Source organism: Zootoca vivipara, chromosome 1, assembly GCF_963506605.1.
Source record: "Zootoca vivipara chromosome 1, rZooViv1.1, whole genome shotgun sequence".
Lineage (NCBI taxonomy): Eukaryota > Metazoa > Chordata > Lepidosauria > Squamata > Lacertidae > Zootoca > Zootoca vivipara.
The window spans coordinates 82,328,455-82,349,255 of NC_083276.1; the positions used below are offsets into that span (position 1 = coordinate 82,328,455).

Consider the following 20,801-nt stretch of genomic DNA (forward strand, 5'->3'; position numbering starts at 1 on the left):
ATGATCTGTTAATACACTAGTGGTTATTATAGGTAGAATGTTTACAAAGATATAATTCCTCTTAGAGACTCATTAAGTCTATGGAAGCAATAATCACTCAAGGCAAATCTTTATTTAGCATTAGGAACAATGCTTCCGAATGGTAACAATGATTATGGTCTTAACAAATAATGAGATTGGAGGTCCACAATGGCCTGCGCTTGCCCAGGCAGCTGCGTTATGTGACCCGTGAGAGCAACAAAATAACCAGACTGTACAATGGTGATAGGATAAAATCAGGCCAAATCTTTATTGAAAGCAGCAGGCAGGGCAAGGGTTGCCATGGCATTGGGTCCCAAGACCAGTTCATCATTCCACAAGCCCTATGTTGATGGAATGGATCTGCTGGGTTTGGATTGCTCCAAACCTGTACGATGGGAGTCAGCCTGTGTTGAAACTGCTGTGGTGCAAGCAAGCCCTCACTGGGGGACCAGGGTGCAGATTCCAACCAGGCAGATACCGAACCCACACTTGGGTTTGCCGTGGTCAATCCTCCCCTCGGGCCCCAATCAATCAATCAAGCTTTATTACGGTCATATACCAGCTATTAAAACTAAAAATGCTTTACAAAGCTATGGGAGTTGTCACTCGGGGTGGATATAAGAGTCTATGAGTTTGAAGGGGCTATGTTTCCAGAGGGAGGGTCCAGCTGGCCTTTCCCCAGGTGCTGCTCAAAGTCCTCAGTTTCATACCTGAACGGAGGAACTACTTCCCACAGTCCAATGCCAAGTTTGCTATTCCATTGGCTGTTTTGTTCTGGGGGGGGGGGGGGAGACTGGTCCTGCGGATCTGCGTGCAGAATCTGGTTACCGTCCGAGTTAACTTTTGCTCCTTTCCTAATAGTAGGGCCTTTAGTTTGGCCTTATCTGGGAGGTCAGCCAGGCTCTCCAGAATGTGGGTGATGGTATCTCTGCATGCCTTATCGAACAGAGGACATCTAAAAAATAGGTGTTCAGGGCTGCCTACTTCCCCCAATGGGCAGGAGCAGAGTCTCTGCTCGTATGGAATCTTTCCAAAGGAGCCTAACAGCACTGGCGAGGGCAATGCTGAGCTTCGGGCGAGCGTGAAGTCTCTTCTTGAGTTTCTGGATTCAAGGTAAAAGAGATACGATGCCAGGGCAGCTACGTATTTCTCGTTTTCAGCTATATTGAAATCCGGGGACCTCATGCTGTCCAGCTGTCTCTCCGTGTCCACAATTCTTTGTCTGACCTCAGATCTCGCTTGGTCTATGCCCATGGCCAATAGGGCTTGGGGTGAGAAGCCCAGTTTCCGGAGAGTGGCCTGGACCTCAAACTGCCAGCCGGACTGAAATTGGTCTCGAAGAATCAGAGGGGCCAGACCTCGAGGGTGTGATTGTAGGGTCAGCCATTTGTATATTGAGGTAAGTCTGATATGAGCCTCAACCTTCATTTGCCCTGTTTCTAATCTTACCCAGGCGTTCGAGACGCACCTGGGAACCTGCAGTAGGCCCTTATCCCCCCCAATACTATGTTGATCCTGACTAATGCCATTTCCGCCCTCATACAAACAACATTCTTCCACCTAACAAAGGAAATCCATAATTTCACTGAGGGAAAGGTGAAAAAAGCCCCAACCAAATGCCAATCAAGTTGAGAGAAATAAATTCATTTCTGGTCCTTTCAACCAATGACCCACAATTGCTATGTGAAGGCTCTAACCCGAGGACAGGCCGGTGTGGGAAGCTCTCAAAGCAAAATGGCTGTGAGCTTCAGGGGAAGCAGCCTTATATAGGTTTCCCCCTCCCCTCTTCAGCAAGGGCTCATGGGGCAGCTTTTTCACCTGAGCCCATCACACAGAGAAGATACTAGGCAAAACCTGACCCAGTATTTTGCTCCAATCTATGGGCCACAGCCTCACCGGGCAAAGGGTCCCATGCTTATTGGGCATGGAACGGGGCTTATGTCTGCTTGACAATGGAAAGGGTGCTTTGGAAACCTGGGAGATGAAAATTGTGGCCCTACCATTAGACTGAGTGAGATAACCACCTCAGGGGGAAGATGATGAGAGAAGGCAGCGCTCGTTCTTCCTGAGACTCACCTGGGATGTTCCCAACTTCCTAAGTCAGGGCCCTAGTGATGGTGCTTGCTCATTGCTGGTCTGGGCTGATTGGCTTTTCCAGTCAGTCACCCTCTCTGATTGTGTCAAAGATAGGACCTTCAGGAAAAGGCAGTCAACGTAGTCCACATAGTTCAGCAGGAAAGCACTGCTCTGCATATGTGATGTGTGCTGATGCCATCACTGCTGCATTTGTTTGAGTGGACAGTGAGCATGCACCAAGTATAGAAGTAAGAGAGTGGCAGCAAAGTGTTGAAGTGCAGAGGTGTGTATCCCATGTGTCCTGTCCTGCACTTCCTAAGCTAACCAGCAGACAATGCTGACCCAGTGCTGGTTTTGAAGTAAGATTCAGTTTGCTAGTCTGGTTGGCATGGGTAGACATGGGGGTGTCTAGGCAGCAAAATATATTGGGCTGGCCCCACAAGTGTTATGTAGATTTCTCTAAAGCCCACAGAAGAACAAGGAAGGAAGAAGAAGATGAGGAAGTGCTATAGAAATGAATAACTCATTCTAGAACAAATGACTATTCACAACAGCCCAGACTAATTGGGCAAGTTATCTTCAGCACCACACTAAAAAAGTATACGGTATGTGAAACTTAAGGGAGTTAAGTCCCAGAGGTAACAGCAAATAATAAATACTATGAGAGGCTCCTCAGGATAGCAGACAATCATGTCCAACAAGCTGGTGCTTCATCTCACAGGGTAAACTGGCAAGTAATCACTTCTGAGTATGGTATTTAGGGGGCAATGGTTAGCAATCACAAGCATTATATTGCTAGTGTTAATCACCAATATAGAGACAAACAACATGGTAGCGGCTGTTGGGAAAATAGATGTAATATATGCCTGGAAGGCTGGATATTCTACATAGGATAGATAAGGGAGGGTTGATGGGAAACATCAGGAATTGACAATGCACTGCAGGGAGCAGCAGCAGAAAGTAAATTGATGGTAGAGGAGACAAGTAAAGATGATTTATGGAAAAGGAGCATCTTGAGGGGCAACCTGGAAGAAGGAGGAGGATCCATTTCTAAATGCATGGAAATAGAGCTGGCTATTAATTAAGCAAAAACTCACCGGGTCCTGATGGGCTCACCACATCTTGCTACAAAATATTTTGATATCTTCTAACAATACAATGAATGGAGCGGGAGAAAGACGCAGCACTTGAAAATTGCACCCTAGTCTAAGTCATTGATTACTTTCATACTGAGCGCATCACACCGCACTATAATCGTCTTATGGAAAACATTTAATAGCTTGACCAAGATTCCATAAGAAATTGACATTTTACCAATGAAGGTTTTTTTCCTTCCTGAGGTGAACTGTAATTTTATTTAAATCTGCTCTTATTAGAATTTTCAGATTTTCAGGCTACCTCTTTGCCTCCTCTGCCAGGAATGAAAAAAATGAGGCATGAATAAAATATGAGGGTGAATAAAACATGCAGCTGAAAGAAACACCCCAACAGCCCTCTGTGTGGGTTTCTGAACTTCAGGTGAGAGTTGGGAGAATAAGCCTACCAATATATAACTGGCATGGGCAATTCCATCCCTGCGCAGTAGAACGGATGTGGGTAAGGGAATCGTCCTTCACCTGAAACAAGGGCAGAAGAGCAGCATTCATTTCACTCTTTGAAACCCTTTGCTTTAGAACTCTGGAAGCACATGAAATCTTTGTCCAAAGTCACCTGTTGAAATGATAATGTGTTTTGTTTGCCACACAAAGGGAACTGATCTGAGAAAATAAAAGATTATATTGCTAACCATTGTTTCTCGTCCCACACAGGTAACTTGTATATGGGGAAATGTCTCTGGAGAATCACACCACAATCACTGAATTCATTTTTCTAGGAGTCACAAGCCGAACAGACTTGCAATTGCCCCTCTTTATCCTGTTCCTTATTGTCTACGTTGCCACCGTAGTGGAAAATCTGGGCATGATCTTTCTGATAAGGAATGACTCACAGCTTCACACTCCCATGTATTTCTTCCTCGGCCACTTGGCTTTTGTGGATCTCTGTTATTCTTCCACCATCACTCCCAAAATGTTGGTGGATCTCTTGTCAGAGAGAAAGAGCATTGGGGTTTCAGGTTGTGCAACCCAGATGTTTCTGTTTGTTGTATTTGGGATTACTGAATGCCTCCTGCTAGCTGGAATGGCCTATGACCGTTATGTGGCAATCTGCAACCCCTTGCTCTATTCAGTTATTATGTCCGAGGAAAGGTGTGCCTGGCTCGTTGCTTGTCCATATGGAGCTGGACTGTTTCATTCAGTTACCCACACCACATTCACTTTTACTTTATCCTTCTGCGGATCAAATAAAATAAATCATTTCTTCTGTGATATTCCTCCACTTCTCCAGCTTTCTTGCTCTGATACCCACATATACGAGATGGTGATCTTTGCTTTGGTTAGTGTAAACTGTGTGACCACCACAATGACCATTGGCGTTTCCTATACTTGCATACTGGTTACGGTTTTGAAGATACGCTCCACAGAGGGCAGACACAAAACCTTTTCCACCTGCACCTCCCACTTGATGGTTGTTATACTGTTCTATGGGACAATTTTCTTCATGTATCTCCGACCCAGCTCTGCATACAGCCTGGATCAAGACAAGGTCGCCTCCGTGTTCTACACAGTGATGGTCCCTATGCTGAACCCCTTGATCTATGCCCTGAGGAACAAGGAGGTTAAATGTGCCCTTCAACGAGCGATTGAGAGGACGTTATCACTGTGAAATGAAATAGCGGAACAGCTGGAACAAAGTACAAGGAAAGAACTTTGCAATACAACTTGATCACTGTTATAATGGATCTGTTCTCCATGGTTGTTTGTTGCGAGTCCTAGCAGGGAATGAATTTGGAGCAACAAGAACCATGGCTGCATGCTTTTTGTACATGTGAAGAACAATTGCAAAGCCTATTGCCTTTATATATATAAAAAATCTCATTCCTCAAAGGTTACTGGAATGACAACTTTGTGATGAAATTGAGAGAAGGCTACTGCAGTGCTAGGAAATGTAGAAATGTACAGTGGCATTCATAGGGATAGGGACCCAGGTGGCGCTGTGGTTAAACCACTGAGCCTAGGGCTTGCTGATCAGAAGGTCGGCGGTTCGAATCCCTGTGATGGGGTGAGCTCCCGTTGCTCGGTCCCAGCTCCTGCCAACCTAGCAGTTCGAAAGCACATCAAAGTGCAAGTAGATAAATAGGGACCGCTCCGGCGGGAAGGTAAACGGCGTTTCCGTGTGCTGCTCTGGTTTGCCAGAAGCGGCTTTGTCATGCTGGCCACATGACCTGGAAGCTGTACGCCGGCTCCCTCGGCCAATAATGCGAGATGAGCGCGCAATTCCAGAGTCGGTCACGACTGGACCTAATGGTCAGGGGTCCCTTTACCTTTACCTTATTCATAGGGATAAGAGCTCTATATAGATCAATGGTGCAACCCAATCAGTTTCTGTGCTAAGAATGCCTTTCTCATGGTGAAGCACACAATAACCGCTATTCTAGCACAATGTTAGAAAGTTCAGTATTGTGTAGGTGTCATGGGCCAGAATGTTGCACAATGTGAGGATATTACTGAATTGGCACCTGCCACATATTATTTATATATTTTTATCCCTTCCTGCTCACTGGAAGGACAGATTGTGAAGCTGAGGCTCCAATAATTTGGCCACCTCATGAGAAGAGAAGAATCCTTGGGAAAGACCCTGATGTTGGGAAAGATTGAGGGCACTAGGAGAAGGGGAAGACAGAGGACGAGATGGTTGGACAGTGTTCTCAAAGCTACAAACATGAGTTTGACCAAACTGTGGGAGGCAGTGCAAGACAGGAGTGCCTGGCGTGCTATGGTCCATGGGGTCACGAAGAGTCGGACACGACTAAACACCTAGACAACATCCCTTCCTTCCTGCAATGTAGCTAATATAACTTTCACAGCTTTATCTCAGTTTTTCCAACAAGGTGCGTTAGGCAGAGAGAGGGTGAGAAACCCAAGTTCAAGCCTGAATATGGATTTGAAACGCATGGCAACCGGTGACATATATGGTCCTATGTACAATAAGGGACGCGGGTAGTGCTGTGGGCTACACCACTGAGCCTCTGGGGCTTGCAGATCAGAAGGTTGGCAGTTCAAATCCCCCCGATGGGCTGAGCTCCCGTTGCTCTGTCCCAGCTTCTGCCAACCTAGCAGTTCGAAAACACACCAGTCCAGCGTTTTGTTCTCACAGTGCCCAACTAGATGTCCAAACAAAGCCCAAAAGCAGAGCGAGCACAGGCATTCTACCCACAAGTGAATCCTAGCAACCAGAATTCAAATCCATATAAACAATGACAATTGAGATATAATACAGATAAAATGAGATGCAGTCATTGATAGACCTGTCCTCCATTAATTTTGTCTTTTAAAGCCATCCAAGTTAGTAGCCATCACTACTTACTGTGGGAACAAATTCCAGATTATAACTATGGGCTGTGTGAAGAAGTACGTTCTTTTATCTGTCCTGAATCTTCCAACATTCAGCTTCATGGGGTGGCAACCTGCTCTAATGTTATTCCATGGCTTCTGACAAAATTAACTGGAATTTTACTAAAAACATATTTCTTTAAATTGTAAAGATTTTAGTAAAAGCACCCAGAAACTGCATTAGCCATAGTACTTGTTATATTGACACCTCAATTTCAAAGCTCTTTGCTTTGTCTGAATCTATACAAACCTCTGCCCCACCAGAACACCCTCCTAGTGCTTTGCCCCAGTGGGAGGTATCTGTTAATGGAGGAGAAGGGGGCCATTTTGACAATTCCCCCACCTGCTGCTGCCCCAAATGTCCCTTGAAAATCTAAGCTGGAGGTTTGGGGAACAACCTACCCAGCCCCTGAGATCACTTTCTGAGGCCCTCCTAAGTGTGCCTCTTCCACCAGAAATCTGGAGGGTGGTAACACAAGAAGAGGCCTTCTCTGCGGTGGCTCCCCATTTGTGAGATGCTCTCCCCAGGGCATGCTCTCTCAGCTGGTACCTTCATTATACATCTTTAAGTGCCAGGCAAAAACGTTCCTCCTCAACCCGACTTTTGGCTGATTAATTTCTATGGACCTTTAAGCATGTCTTGTGGTAGGGTGGGTGTTGGTGGTTATTGCTTTGTTTTTGTTTTTATTATGTACTTATTAGTTTTATTCTGTGTTGCTATGCTGTGATGATTTTGATAATTTTGATGATTTTGATGATGATGATGACATTTCACTCTTTCTCTCTCTGGAATTCTGCTCGACAGCGCCATTTCACCTCATTTTCCATTAAGAGGCAAAAAAATTAATGAGCTGCCTTCAGGAGGGATTAAAGTCTGAAAAAGTCATGTATGGGGAAGCTCAATATCCTATCAGCTGTTTATCTTACAGCAGCCAAACAAAAGTGCTCCATAATAAATTGCAAGGTACTGTAGTCTCTTGCAAATTCAGATCAGAATAGACATTCTATTTATGCTAAGAATTCTGAAAGAACAGGACTGCTGAGAGAATAACATTTGGAGGAAAAGCAATGTTAGGAACCAAGTGTCACTAGAAAGATTGGTGGAGAAAGAAAATGGAACAGAGCTTCTTATGGTGCCCATATAGTACCAACAACCAGGGGGCCTGGCATTCAGATTAAGGGCACTTTTGTAGCTTATTTTAGAGTTGAGGGGAGAAAACATTATTGCAATTTATCAGATCGCTGTGATTCAACACATCAAGTTTGCTTTAATATTATTTTACATCTTACATGAACTTGCTGATCTATCTGCCTCTCTCTGACTGCAACAGAGTACCACAGCTGTTTATGCAGAAGCTGCACAGAGCTTATTTCCAAAGGTATGTAAAAGTATACAAAAGTGCACTTTATGCTGTGCTTTCTTGTGTTAGTATAGATAGAAGTACAGTATGTGAAATGAAAGAAATGACCTGCATGGATTCTTTGACAGTTCATAGCACAAGAGTAAATATTTCCCAAGTAGATGCAGTGATAATTCAATTTAACAGTCTTAAATACCATCCATACTCAGAAATAAGTCCTACTGTGTTCAGTGGGGTTTACTCCTATGTGATCATAGAACTGTAGTTGGAAGGAACCCTGAGCATCACCTAGTCCAACTCCCTGCAATGGAGGAATCTCAACTATGCTCTTTTAATACAAATTGGTTTGCAAAGATTCCAACTGGATTTGTTTTTCCAGCACTCACAATTTTAGATGGTGTTGGGTTTGTTGGCTTTTTAAAGTAGAAGTATGCCTACAGCAGGATCAATGTAAGAGGCACACCCTGTACTAGAAGCAATTCATGATTCTGAGCACTCACACTGTATCTAATATAGACAGCTCCCTGCAGAGATTGACAATGCTTCCCCAAATCATCTATGCCTTCCAGATGTCGTTGGACTACAGCTTTCATTATATCCTTGTTCACTGACCTCAGCCCACATCTCTAGTTGTGCAGATAGGTAACTTTAAACATGGACTTAGTGGTCTTACAAATACCTCCTCTTTAGATGGTGATTTCATTTCTTTAAAATATGACAAGCCCGACTTGGTGCATTTAGGATTCCGCTTGCTCATTCTACTGTGTGGTGCCTTGGACTTTTGCCCCAGACTCCTGCCCTGAGGAGACTGCTGCCTATCACACCAAAGTTGAGCACAAAACCTCCATCCAATTCGGCAACTCACCTCCAACTGTGGCCCACTCGTTTGGGATGGGGAGCCCACAAAGAAGGCACGGGGAGGGTGGCCATTCCCTGGTCTTTTGCACAAGCATCTGATAACCAGATACATAATGCTGCTTCTGTAATTGACGTTTCAGATTAGCTGCAGACAGTACAATCCTATGAATGTTTAGGAATCCGGAAGTAGGTCTCAGTGCATTCAATGAAATTTGCTCCCTTGTAAGTTTGCATAAGATTGCAGAATAAAAGCATAGCAAACCTGTTAGTCTCTAAGATGCTACATTAAACTGTTTGTTGGTTTGAGTTCAAGGCTCCAGCAAACTATGCCGGAAGGTCTTGTCCTTCAAGCATGCATAAAACGTTCAGTTAAAGTAATGCAAGCTCATAGTCACCCCTACCACTGTTGGCAAGGAATTCCATACATTGGTTGTAAAGTATTGCTTTACCTGTGCCGTGCTTTGGTATTTTTTTTCAGATCTGGACAATTCACCTGGGTGCAATGTCTGAAGAAAACTCCACAACAGTGGTCAGTGAGTTTGCCTTTGTAGGATTAACAAACAATCCTACACTACGAACTAGTCTCTTTTTGGTGTTCCTGGTTATTTATATGATCACCTTGGTTGAAAATCTAGGAATGATTGTCTTAATAAGGGCCAGTCCCCGGCTCCACACTCCAATGTACTTCTTTCTCAGCAGCCTGTCTTTCCTGGATGTATGCTTCTCTTCTGTGTTTGCTCCAGAGGCATTGGTGAACTTCCTAGCAGAGAAAAGGTCCATTTCCTTTATTGGGTGTGCATTACAAATGTACTTTTTTGTAGGTCTGGGGAGTGCTGAGTGCTTTCTCTTGGCTGCAATGGCATATGATCGCTACGTGGCTATCTGCAAACCCTTGATGTACCCAGTCCTCATGTCTCCTAGAGTCTGCATTCTTCTGGTGTTGGGGTCTTATGCTCTTGGGCTTTTGCACTCTCTCCTTCACACAGTCTTTACCTTCAGGCTGTCATTCTGCAGGTCTAACGTGATCAATAACTTTTTCTGTGACATCACTGCACTTTTGTCCATTTCCTGTTCAGATATCCACCTCAATGAACTCCTGATTTTCTATGTGGCTGGTCTTGTAGAAATAACCACCATCCTGAGTGTTGTAGTTTCTTATACATATATTCTCACCAACATTGTGGTGAGGATCAGTTCGGTCGCAGGCAGGCTGAAAGCCTTCTCCACTTGCACCTCGCACCTCATCGTGGTTACCATTTTCCACGGGGCAATTCTCATCCTGCACTTCCGACCAACCTCTAGCGATGGATCTTTGGTTCAAGGCGTCTTTGACAAAACACTGACCGTGTTCTATACGATTGTCATCCCTTTGCTCAACCCTTTGATTTATAGCCTCAGAAACAAGGAGGTAAAGGATGCTTTGGGAGGCTTTCAGCGGAAGGTGTGTGACAAAATGTTTTGTTCATGAACCTTATAAAAGCAAATGGGCATGACATTATTAAGTCTGGAAAGAAAGAAAGATGCACCAAAGTCTCTCTGGCCTCTATGTGCTGATTTGGTGAGGAATGTAATGTTTCCCTTAAACTGTGTCCATATTATTCCAAGCTGAATCAAGGGAACATTCTATGCTATGAATGATATACAGTCATACCTCGGTTTAAGTATGCCTCGGTTTGAGTATTTTCAGTTTAAGTACTCCGCGGACCTGTCTGGAACGGATTAATCCACTTTCCATTACTTTCAATGGGAAAGTTCACTTCAGCTTAAGTACGGACTTCCGGAACCAATTACACTCATACCTCGGGTTAAGTAGGCTTCAGGTTGAGTACTCCGCGGACCCGTCTGGAACAGATTAATCCACTTTCCATTACTTTCAATGGGAAAGTTCGCTTCAGGTTAAGTACGCTTCAGGTTAAGTACAGACTTCCGGAACCAATTGTGTTTGTAAACCGAGGTACCACTGTATGGTGTATCCCCTAATATGGAGTTTGACCACTGTTTTAGCTATTCTCTTTTGTATGATTAACATAGTGCTTAATAGTGCATCGTATCCCCACCTCCTTAAGTCAGAGATGGGGAGTTGCTGTGCCCCTCCTGGTGTCACTGGGTTCCAATTCCCACCAGACACATGATCAGGCAAGATGGGAGTTACAGTCCAGCAATGTCTGAAGAACCACAGATTCATCACTCCTGCCCTAAGTCATAGGGAGTATGACATGTGCTCCTGTTCAGTCAACTCGGAACAGGAACCTTTCAGTGCTGTTCAGAACTCTTGAGGAGATTAGTTTCAGGACATGAAAATTAGCAAACCCTACAAGTGCTCCTATTTTCCAGGGACAGTTCCCAATTTGCAAAAGCTGATCCAGTTTCTGATTTGATCCTGGAATGTCCCTCTTTTCCTTAGGATGTCCCAATTTTCATTGGCGAAATGTTAGAGGGCATCCAACCCCTGAGCCAAGGAGATCAGTAACTCTACAACCATTAGAAGACACCTGAAGATAGCCCTGTATAGGGAAGTTTTCTTAAAATGTTTAATGTTTTATTATGTTTTTATATATGTTGGAAGGCGCCCAGAATGGCTGGGGCAACCCAGTCAGATGGACAGGGTATAAATAATAAAATCATCATTATCATTATTATGGAATCGGACGCCTTATTTTAATTGGAGTAATGCTGGTGGAGGGTATGAATTAGCTGTCAGGTTTCCAGACAGTAGTACTCTTTAGACTTTTTGGGGAGTGGTCAGCTTTAAGTTTTATTTCCTGGGAAGTGGGGCCAGACCCATTATAAATAGGGGGAGGAGCCGGTATTAGCTAGGTAGGCGGCTCTGGAGATTCACCCTCCCTCCCCTCCCTTTGTTAATGTTTCTTGTTTACATGTTAACTTTTTCTTCCTGTTTAGCGGGTGCTGCTACGGTCTTTGACTGGTTGCTGTTGAAGGACCGGGAAGAAATTTCCCCACATTGGCAGGTTTTGTCTTCCTTGTAGCAATTCGTCACAACTTTGGCGGTTATGGCCTTGGGTGGAATCCTTTAGTCTTTTCTTCCCTATAATAGGGTGGTGAAATGGTGACTCACACCCCCTGTGGTGGCGATTCCAGGGTCCCCTCTTAAAGGGGTTACATAAATGGGTGTCACTGGCCATACACTGAAAGGTTGTCAGTGAACTCCCCAGCGTGGGGGGATATGGGCTTGGCTGCCTGCCTACACTTACGTCGCGCAGAGCACCCCCATATCCTATTGACCCTGATGTGCCCCAGTTCCCTGGCTGGGGAGCTGGGAGGGATTCACGCCCAAAGCCTGAGCCAAGGTCTTCCTACATTCAGAAGTTTAATAAAGTTGTGGCCTAATTTTAATCCCACAACATTGTCAGAGTCTTTGTTTGCTTTCCCACGTTCCAGGGGGGCTGGGGCTGTCACACCTGGTCACACAATGAACAAATTCTGTGCCTCAATACAGTTGTGTCTTGGGGAGAGTATATCACATTTTCCCAATAGATGAATTCCTAAAATGATGAATTCTGTGAAGTTCTCCAAGGACATGGAGCCCTGAGGGTGATAGGGATAAAATAAAAGCTCTACAGTTCTATATACATGCCATTCCATGCAGCTGACAAAGTGGACTCTGTCTAAGAATGCTTCTGGGTACAATAATTGTGCTCATTGTCACATTTCTCTCCTTGGGTTTAACTGCAAGCGACCAACATAGTTATCTCTCTGGAATGAAGTTCCTTTGCTGCAATTTCATTCTCCATTTATTTCTTCAGATCTTCTACCACCCCGGTTTCCTTTAAGAGTGAGTAGAGACATATAAGAAAGCAGGAGCCAGTATGTTGCTTTCTCACAACCACACACCTTGTTTTTCTGCATACACTTTCCCCCAACTTTGCTCTTCATTTGGTATATACTTGTATATGCACTTCTTCTGTTAATGATGATTTTGAAACATGTTTGACTGATCCTTGTGGCAGGCTTTTTGCCTATTTGTTTGTTATTTTGTTTGCTGCTTGCATTATTTATATGAGCTCTGTTATGCAGGCATATATACATTTAAAAAATTATGGGTTTTTTAATGCTCTCCAGAGAAAGGAGAGAGTGCTTCGTGATGCCACTGCAAACTAGCTGATCAGCACACTGATGATTTTTCTTCAAAACTGTAGTGCATGTACCCTCCAAGCATAGTTATCAAGAGAAGATTATGCTCAGGAATCCAAGGGTCAGAGTTGTTACTTAGCTGTAACACATACCAGATCCTGCAGTGTCATTTTAGTTTAGAAGGGGAAGGAAAATGTGCAGAATTTTTTCTAAGGCACCCTCTGAACAGTCAAAATAGCTTCTGGAAAAATTCTAAGTACAGTGGTGCCTCGACTTACAAATTTAATCCATTCCAAAGGCACCTTCGTAGGTCGAAAAATTCGTAAGCCAAAAAGCGGCATTGGAAGCGCGGTTTCCCATAGGAATGCATTGGAAACAGAAAAATTTGTAAGTCGAAGCAACCCCATCTAAAAATTCGTAAGTCAAAAAGACCCTATCTAAAACCGCCGCGGTTTCCGTTCGGATGTTGAGAAATTCGTAAGCGTGCGGCCATTTGCCCCATTCGTAAGTCGCAAAATTCGGTTGTCAAGTCGTTCGTAAGTCGAGGTACCACTGTATGCTTAATGATTATCATAAATGTTACTCTGAGTGTCTTGGTTATACACTTAAAACAGAAGTGAGAGGAAGTTTTCAGTCGAACTCTTGAATTTACTTGCATAACTTCGACTACATATTCTTTCTCAACATCCTCAGTAATAGAGACTCTTAACAGCAGCATTCTTGTAGCAGCAGAATCAAAGGCACACTTTCATACCCCTCAACTGTCCCAATTTAAGTGGGACATCCCATTTTGGGGTGCTGTGTCTGTGCACAAGTCCCCTGGCTCCTTTGAGATTGCAGCCCCAAAAGCTGCATGTCCTAGTTTTCCTCTGGGCTGGGCTGGAGAGTATTCACTTTCAATGCCAAAAGTAATTTTTGAAAGCATTTCTACATTGCTTCCTGGTATAGCCAGTTCCCTACATTAACAAAGGATGTGCTAGCTGTGTGGGGTACATTCTTAGTCTGTGTGGGTGTCTTCATCACATCCTTCCCTACCTATAACTAGGCCCCCATGTTGTATAAGCAGATACCTTTGTGGAGCTGAAGAAGATACTCCCTTTATCCCCAAACGCCTGGTACCTTTGATAGAAATCCTTCCTATATTTGTCTAAATAAAACAAGGGAGTCACTGGGGGCAAATGAATTGCATAGATTTCTCACGTGCATGATGAATAAATGGTCGTTTCTTCTCAGTTGTCGTGTTTCTTTATTTTACAGCTCTGGAATAAAACAATCCGAATGCAATGAAAGAGAAAAACTTCACTGTAATCATCAATGAGTTTGTATTTGTAGGGTTAACAAACAATCTCACACTACAGATTGTCCTCTTCCTAGTCTTCCTTGCTATTTATATTGCTACTTTGGTGGGAAATCTAGGACTGTTTGTGTTAATAAGAGCCTGTCCCAAGCTCCACACTCCAATGTACTTCTTTCTCAGCAACCTCTCTCTCCTCGATGCATGCTTCTCCTCTGTGGTTGCCCCTAAGACTTTTCTGAATCTCTTAGCAGATAAAAAGACCATTTCCCTCACTGGGTGTGCATTGCAAATGTACTTTGTGATAGGCCTGGGGAGCACAGAGTGCTTTCTCCTGGCTGCAATGGCATATGATCGCTATGTGGCTATCTGCAAACCCTTGATGTACCCAGTCCTCATGTCTCCTAGAATCTGTACACTTCTGGTGGTGGGGTCCTATGCCCTTGGGCTTCTGCACTCTCTTCTCCACACAGTCTTCACCTTCAGGCTGTCGTTCTGTCGATCTAACGAAATCAACCATGTATATTGTGACATCACTGCACTTTTATCGCTTTCCTGTTCGGATACTTACATCAACGAACGGCTGATTTTCTTTGAGGCTGGGCTTGTAGAAGGAACCACCATCGTGAGTGTCATCGTCTCTTATGTGTACATTCTCATCAACATTGTGAGGATCAGCTCAAGGGCAGGTAGACTCAAGGCGTTCTCCACTTGCACCTCGCACCTCACTGCAGTTACCATCTTCCACGGGGCAATTCTTATCTTGCATTTCCGACCAAACTCTGGCAGAGGATCGTTTCTTCAAGATGTCACGGACAAAACCCTTGCTGTGTTCTACACAATTGTCATCCCCTTACTGAATCCCTTGATATACAGCCTGAGAAACAAGGACGTTAAGGATGCCTTAGGAGGCATTCAGAGGAAGGTATGTAACCAAATGAATAGCTAGCAACAATTTCTGCAAGGTAATGGACTATTGCTAGTCCATTATCTTGTATGTCCGATATTAAAATTACAAAAATGTAGCCTCCCTGCCTATACGATGATCTTAAGGATCAATATAAGTTCAGCAAATAATATAAGCTGAAAGTGCTCATTGTAGCTTAGGGTTGCCATATATTAAGAAGCAACAACCAGGACACCTCAAAAGTTGTTGAGATTTTTTTAGGAAACCCCAAAAATTGCTGAGCTATTTTTTTTTAATAAAAGAGGGTAAAATGCCCTATTCTTAAATTGCTTATTTATGATTACCTCATACAATAAATATGTAGAAGATATCACAAATCATGTGTGGTTGCAACGAGAGAGGGCTGTGGAGGTGAACATGAGATCTTAAGATTGTGAGGAAACACAAAAGCAGAGTGGTCTCATGGGGAGATCTTGAGCCGATCACTACTACTTAGTATATAGAATATTCTACTTAGAATATAGAATATAGACTATTCTACTACTTAGAATATAGAATATTCTACTACTTAGAATATAAAATATAGAATATATGCTACTATATACCTCATAGAATTGCTGTGAGGATAAAAAGGTAATAAGGAGACCATGTTTACTCTACACACCCAGAGAACCTTAATTACTGGGCAGTAAATAAACACTACAAATAAATTAATAAGCTACCCTCTGCTAGGAGAAAGGGTCAGGATTATTTTTTTAAGCAACAACATATAAGCAGTGTGCAAGAGTTCCATGATAGATGTTGAGAAATTCCTCATAATAAGTGCAAGGTGTAAAAAATAGGAAATATACTTTATTTCCTTGACATCTAATGGGAGGGCATTCCACAGGGTAGACACGACTACTAAGAAGGCCCTTTGAGCTCTCCACAGCCATCAACAGCACACCCACAGGGAGGGAAGAATCTGGCCCAGCATTCACTCTGCTCTCTCAGCTTTTTCATTTCTCTTCACCTGCCTTGTTTCCCTCTAGAGTCTGCCATCCCAGCCTGCACTTGACAATGAGTCCTTCATACACAAACCAAACTACATGCCCTTGGGGTACACTTGACTTTTTCAAATGTGAATATTCCCATAAAGCTGATTGCTCGGAGGAAATGTGTTGCTCTGTAATACCATTTCATAAAAGGTTCCAGTCCATCTCAGCAATAATTCATAGTGAATAATTCATCATGAATAAAGGGTTAAACTAGAATTCATCATGAATAAAGGGTTAAACTAGAGGTGGAGAACCTGTGTCCCTTCAGTTGCTGCTGGACTCCCAACTCCCATCAGTTCCAGCCAATATGGGCAATGATCAGGGGAGATGATAGTTCAGGAGCATCTGGAGGGCTGTAGGTTAGCCATTCCTGAGTTAAATTAATCAGCTTCTGGGTATGTGTCAAATACCTACCCTGGAAGGTGACTTTGGGCAAGAAGAGTCTGGTTAATGCAAACCATGCTAGCCTCAAAATACTTTCAATTTATATTTTGATCCTGAGGAAGAACTTGAAGAAAAGAGAGTCCTCCTTGGAATGTAGCTGGCAAAATGAACATTTCAAGACCATGAATACTGTTAGTACTAGAAGTACTGCTTGTTGATTTCCTTGTGAGTTTTATTTTTAATACCAATAGGGTAAAATACAATTAAGACACTTTTCAAAATGAAGTTTGGCATCACCAATATACCCCAATGCCAAACTGTTTAAGTTATGTGAGGTCTCATTGCTGTTATAGGTAAATCATGGGGAAATGGCAATTGATCTTCTCATACTGGACAGTTGGCAGGAAGCAAAAGTGGAGAGAGTAAGAACAGGAAGCTGGATCATAGCTGCCAAGTCTCCCGTTTTCCCCGGGAAATCTCCGTTTTTCCAGCTGTTCCTAGCTGAAAAAACACATTTTTTGTTTTTTCCTGGTTTATTCTGGTGCGGCGGCCATTTTGGAACTGGGCGGAGCATGCTCAGAAGTGACTTTTGATGCTGCTCTGCCCAGTTCCAAAATGGCTGCAGTGCAACTTCTGGCACGGCGGCCATTTTGGAACTGGGCAAAGCAGCATCAAAAGTCACTTCTGAGCATGCTCCGCCCAGTTCCAAAATGGCAGCAGCACTACTTCCGGTCTGCTATTTCCGGGCCAGTCCCTTATTTCTCTGACAGCAACTTGGCAGGTATGAGCTGGACTAGATGGGCCTTTGGTATGATGCAGTGGTCTTCTTATGTTCGTTTCTTTTCTCTAGTATTTTTTTAATATTAAAAAATGCCTTGCCAGATTTTCAAGTTGCAACTTAGATGTTCTCAGCTGCTGCCAAGCCATAGCCCACGAGGCAGATCGCTTCCCACCAACTGTAGTCCTTTAGGATCCAATCATATTTTGCATATTTATTTTAATATATTCAAGATAACTTGCCCCTGTTTTATTTGTGGTATTTTTGCAACTCATCCTGGGACAACTGGGTAAAGAATAGGGTCCAAGTAATAAATAAATAAATATTAGAGTTCCCCAAAAAATCTGTTTCCTTTATGGTTACAGATGGCACTAACAGAGAATCCAGCAATTGTTTCATTAGGCAGTGCCCCATGGGAGATTGTACTAACAAATCTCTGTATGCTAGAACTTCCACAGGAGTTTTGTTGTTGTTGTTGTTAAAGTACAGTGCGGAGAAAAATACTTTTTTGTCTTGCAAAATCCTGGCACTCCACCAACAAAGAAAGGACAGTATAATAAAGCTACTTTTTGTAACAGTTTGTGGAAGTTTATATTCCCTTCCAATGAGGTCTGTCAAGCGTGAACCACCCATAACCATTTCATCCATAATATCTTTCCACTGCGTATTATTTAGAGATTCCTCCATATCAAACCAAAAACATCTTGGCAAAGTCACAAGGTAAACAAAGAATTATTAACAGAGCAGCTTGACTTACTACTCCAGAGGTCCATCAGGTGTAAGTATCCCAATGGGTTTACCCAAACCCAGATCTTCAAGATAAAATAACTACATCTTCATTTGGGAAGCTGATGACTAAAAGAAGACATACACTTCAGGTGCAGAATAATAATTAAGACACCAACTTCAAAATTCCCCCTTTCCATTGCTGCTATAATTGTTGCCTGACACTGTGGTGAGTACAGATCTCTCCCTTTCTCCAATGTGGCATACAAGTTGACGTTGTCCTCAGATTCTCAGAGAATTCACAATGAATTTAAAGCATTTATGGCTAAAAATGAGATAACTATTCTACCTAAATTTATCAGTGAGAGACATCTATCCTGATGTAAAGAAAATGATTTGCTTCTTTCCCAGATGATTTGTCATCTTATATTTCTTAACCTGGTGCCCATGTCCAAATATAGAGAACATTCCATCTGTGGAATTTTGCTTCCATATGTGGAACTCCTTTATTGGCTTGGCGAGTAACATCAGTATGTTACATTAATGAAAACTTTAAAAGAGCTCTGACCAAAGACCTGTCTTATTCAGCATCCCGACCTAAGCAACCAGATCCTTATGGGAAGCTCATAAACAGGATATAAACAAAACAGTGCTACCATCAATTGTTATTCCCAGCACTTGAGGAAATGATATTGAGTTTAAATGAAGCCAACTGGGTGTAGCTTAAGTCCAAATAACTCATCATTGCTGGAGTTCTTAACCAGGGTCATAACCACATCAGAATATTAGATTTATTGATGGTTATCTGATTAGTATGTGAACTCTTAGGACCCCGTAGGCAAATCCTCCTGGAACTCTTATTGGGAAAAGTGGCCTACAATTTCCTTTTTCTCCCATTTTATTCTTCTTCTTGTTTTTATATATTATTAATAGGTAAATCTATCCTGCTGTTCTAGTGCCTCTGCACTGCTCAGTATCCTTAACTTTCTCACAATATATAAATATATTTAGAGGGGGCTCTTTTTAAAAAGGAGATAGAACAGTAGCTGAAACAACACCTGTGTATTTTCAGTTAAATGATCAGAATGGAGATTGCTCAGACAAGTTCCTCCTTTTTTTTTTATAAAAATGATGATATTTCCTAAGAGATTTTGAATGTTAAATAATCTTGTCTTTATCATAACCAGCAGCCTTTCAAAATCTAATTTACAACCTACGACACTGAAATTTATTATTTTCCTCCTTTCAAATAACAGTGTGTTTGCAAGTGCACATGGATGGGGACAACTGCACTATAGTGAACGAGTTCATTCTTGTGGGACTCACAGATCGAGCTGAACTGCAGATCACCCTCTTCATAGTCTTCTTGCTGATCTACATTATCACAGTATTGGGGAATGCTGGGATCATTGTAATCGTGAGGACTTGCTCTCAGCTTCAGACGCCAATGTATTTCTTCCTTAGCAACTTATCCTTCCTGGATCTGTGCTATTCCTGTGTCGTAACACCCAAGATGCTAGTGAGCTTCATATCACGTAGAAAAACCATCTCCTATTCTAGCTGTTTCACTCAGTTGTATTTTTATATTGCTTTGGCAACAGCAGAATGTTACCTCTTGGCAGCCATGGCATACGATCGCTATGTGGCCATCTGTAACCCACTGCTGTACACAGTCATCATGTCTCAAAGACTATGTGTTTTGCTGGTGTTTGCTTCTTTCGTGGCTGGCTTCCTAAATGCAACAGTACAGGTAGGTTTTTCCTTAACAGTGTCCTTTGGTGATTCTAAGGTCATTAACCATTTCTTTTGCGATGGGCCACCATTGATGAAGTTGGCCTGCTCTGATACCACTCTCAACCAAATCCTTGTTTTTACTGTTGTTGGATTCAATGAAGTTACCACCACGTCCATAGTCCTCATCTCTTACACCTGCATCTTCACTACCATCCTCAGAATACGCTCCAATGACAGCAAGCACAAAGCTTTCTCCACTTGTACTTCTCATCTAACTGCCGTCAGTTTGTTCTATGGGACCCTCCTTTTTATGTACTTGAGACCCAGTTCCAGCTACTCTTTAGAGCAGGATAAAATAATTGCAGTGGTCTACACAGTGTTGATCCCATTCGTGAATCCCCTGATCTATAGCCTCAGGAACAAAGATGTGAAGGATGCCTTGGTTAAAGGAATGGAGAGACTCGGGATTTCAAGATAAATGTAGTACAGTGGAACCTCGGTTTATGAACACCTCGGTTTATGAATTTTCGGTTTATGAACGCCGCGGACCCATCTGGAACGGATTAATTCACTTTCCATTACTTTTAATGGGAAAATTCGCTTCAGTTTATGAACGCTTCAGTTTATGAACAGACTTCCGGAACCAATTACACCCATGTTTCAGTTTATGAACGCTTCAGTTTAAGTACTTCATGGACCCGTCTGGAACGGATTAATCCACTTTCCATTACTTTCAATGGAAAAGTTCGCTTCAGTTTATGAACGGTTACTCCGCGGACCGTCTGGAACGGATTAATCCACTTTCCATTACTTTCAATGGGAAAGTTCGCTTCAGTTTATGAACGCTTCAGTTTATGAACAGACTTCCGGAACCAATTGTGTTCATAAACCGAGGTACCACTGTAGTCGCATAATGGAAAGACTACAGCAAAGGGTTAGCTCTTTGATTTACCTGAAGGCTGGGGAGGGGAGAGAATTTTAAAACAAAAGAAAAAATAGGAATAAAAACTAATGCTCATTATCTATATATATATCCAGAGTTA

At 42.8% G+C, this 20,801-nt stretch overlaps 4 protein-coding genes across 5 annotated transcripts; all 4 read left to right on the plus strand.

Moving 5' to 3' along the window:
* The first annotated feature begins 1,047 nt into the window (after window positions 1-1,047).
* On the plus strand, window positions 1,048-4,860 carry LOC118090009 (olfactory receptor 5AP2-like). 2 transcript variants are annotated; one of them, XM_060277527.1, is made up of 2 exons: window positions 1,048-1,059; window positions 3,937-4,860. In XM_060277527.1, exon 2 carries the CDS (start codon window positions 4,057-4,059, stop codon window positions 4,858-4,860), a length of 804 nt encoding a protein of 267 aa, XP_060133510.1. In that variant the 5' UTR covers window positions 1,048-1,059; window positions 3,937-4,056. The 2 variants fall into 2 exon arrangements, with proteins under 2 accessions (XP_060133510.1, XP_034981171.2); XM_035125280.2 differs by lacking the exon at window positions 1,048-1,059 and having other exon boundaries at window positions 3,916-4,860.
* Window positions 4,861-9,305: 4,445 nt separating this feature from the next.
* LOC132591709 (olfactory receptor 5G9-like) lies at window positions 9,306-10,274 on the plus strand. Its single transcript, XM_060271462.1, has one exon. It carries the CDS (start codon window positions 9,309-9,311, stop codon window positions 10,272-10,274), a length of 966 nt encoding a protein of 321 aa, XP_060127445.1. The 5' UTR covers window positions 9,306-9,308.
* A 3,907-nt stretch (window positions 10,275-14,181) lies between these two features.
* On the plus strand, window positions 14,182-15,141 carry LOC118090023 (olfactory receptor 5T7-like). The gene has a single exon (XM_035125304.2). The coding sequence runs from the start codon at window positions 14,182-14,184 to the stop codon at window positions 15,139-15,141; it is 960 nt and encodes a 319-aa protein (XP_034981195.2).
* A 4,150-nt stretch (window positions 15,142-19,291) lies between these two features.
* LOC118090030 (olfactory receptor 5AR1-like) lies at window positions 19,292-20,236 on the plus strand. Its single transcript, XM_035125318.2, has one exon. It carries the CDS (start codon window positions 19,298-19,300, stop codon window positions 20,234-20,236), a length of 939 nt encoding a protein of 312 aa, XP_034981209.2. The 5' UTR covers window positions 19,292-19,297.
* The last annotated feature ends 565 nt before the right edge of the window (window positions 20,237-20,801 follow it).

Excerpts from the sequence above, each read along its gene's own strand:
- LOC118090009 (XM_035125280.2), top strand. The coding sequence starts at position 3,925 with ATGTCTCTGGAGAATCACACCACAATCACTGAATTCATTTTTCTAGGA.
- LOC132591709 (XM_060271462.1), top strand. The coding sequence starts at position 9,309 with ATGTCTGAAGAAAACTCCACAACAGTGGTCAGTGAGTTTGCCTTTGTA.
- LOC118090023 (XM_035125304.2), top strand. The coding sequence starts at position 14,182 with ATGAAAGAGAAAAACTTCACTGTAATCATCAATGAGTTTGTATTTGTA.
- LOC118090030 (XM_035125318.2), top strand. The coding sequence starts at position 19,298 with ATGGATGGGGACAACTGCACTATAGTGAACGAGTTCATTCTTGTGGGA.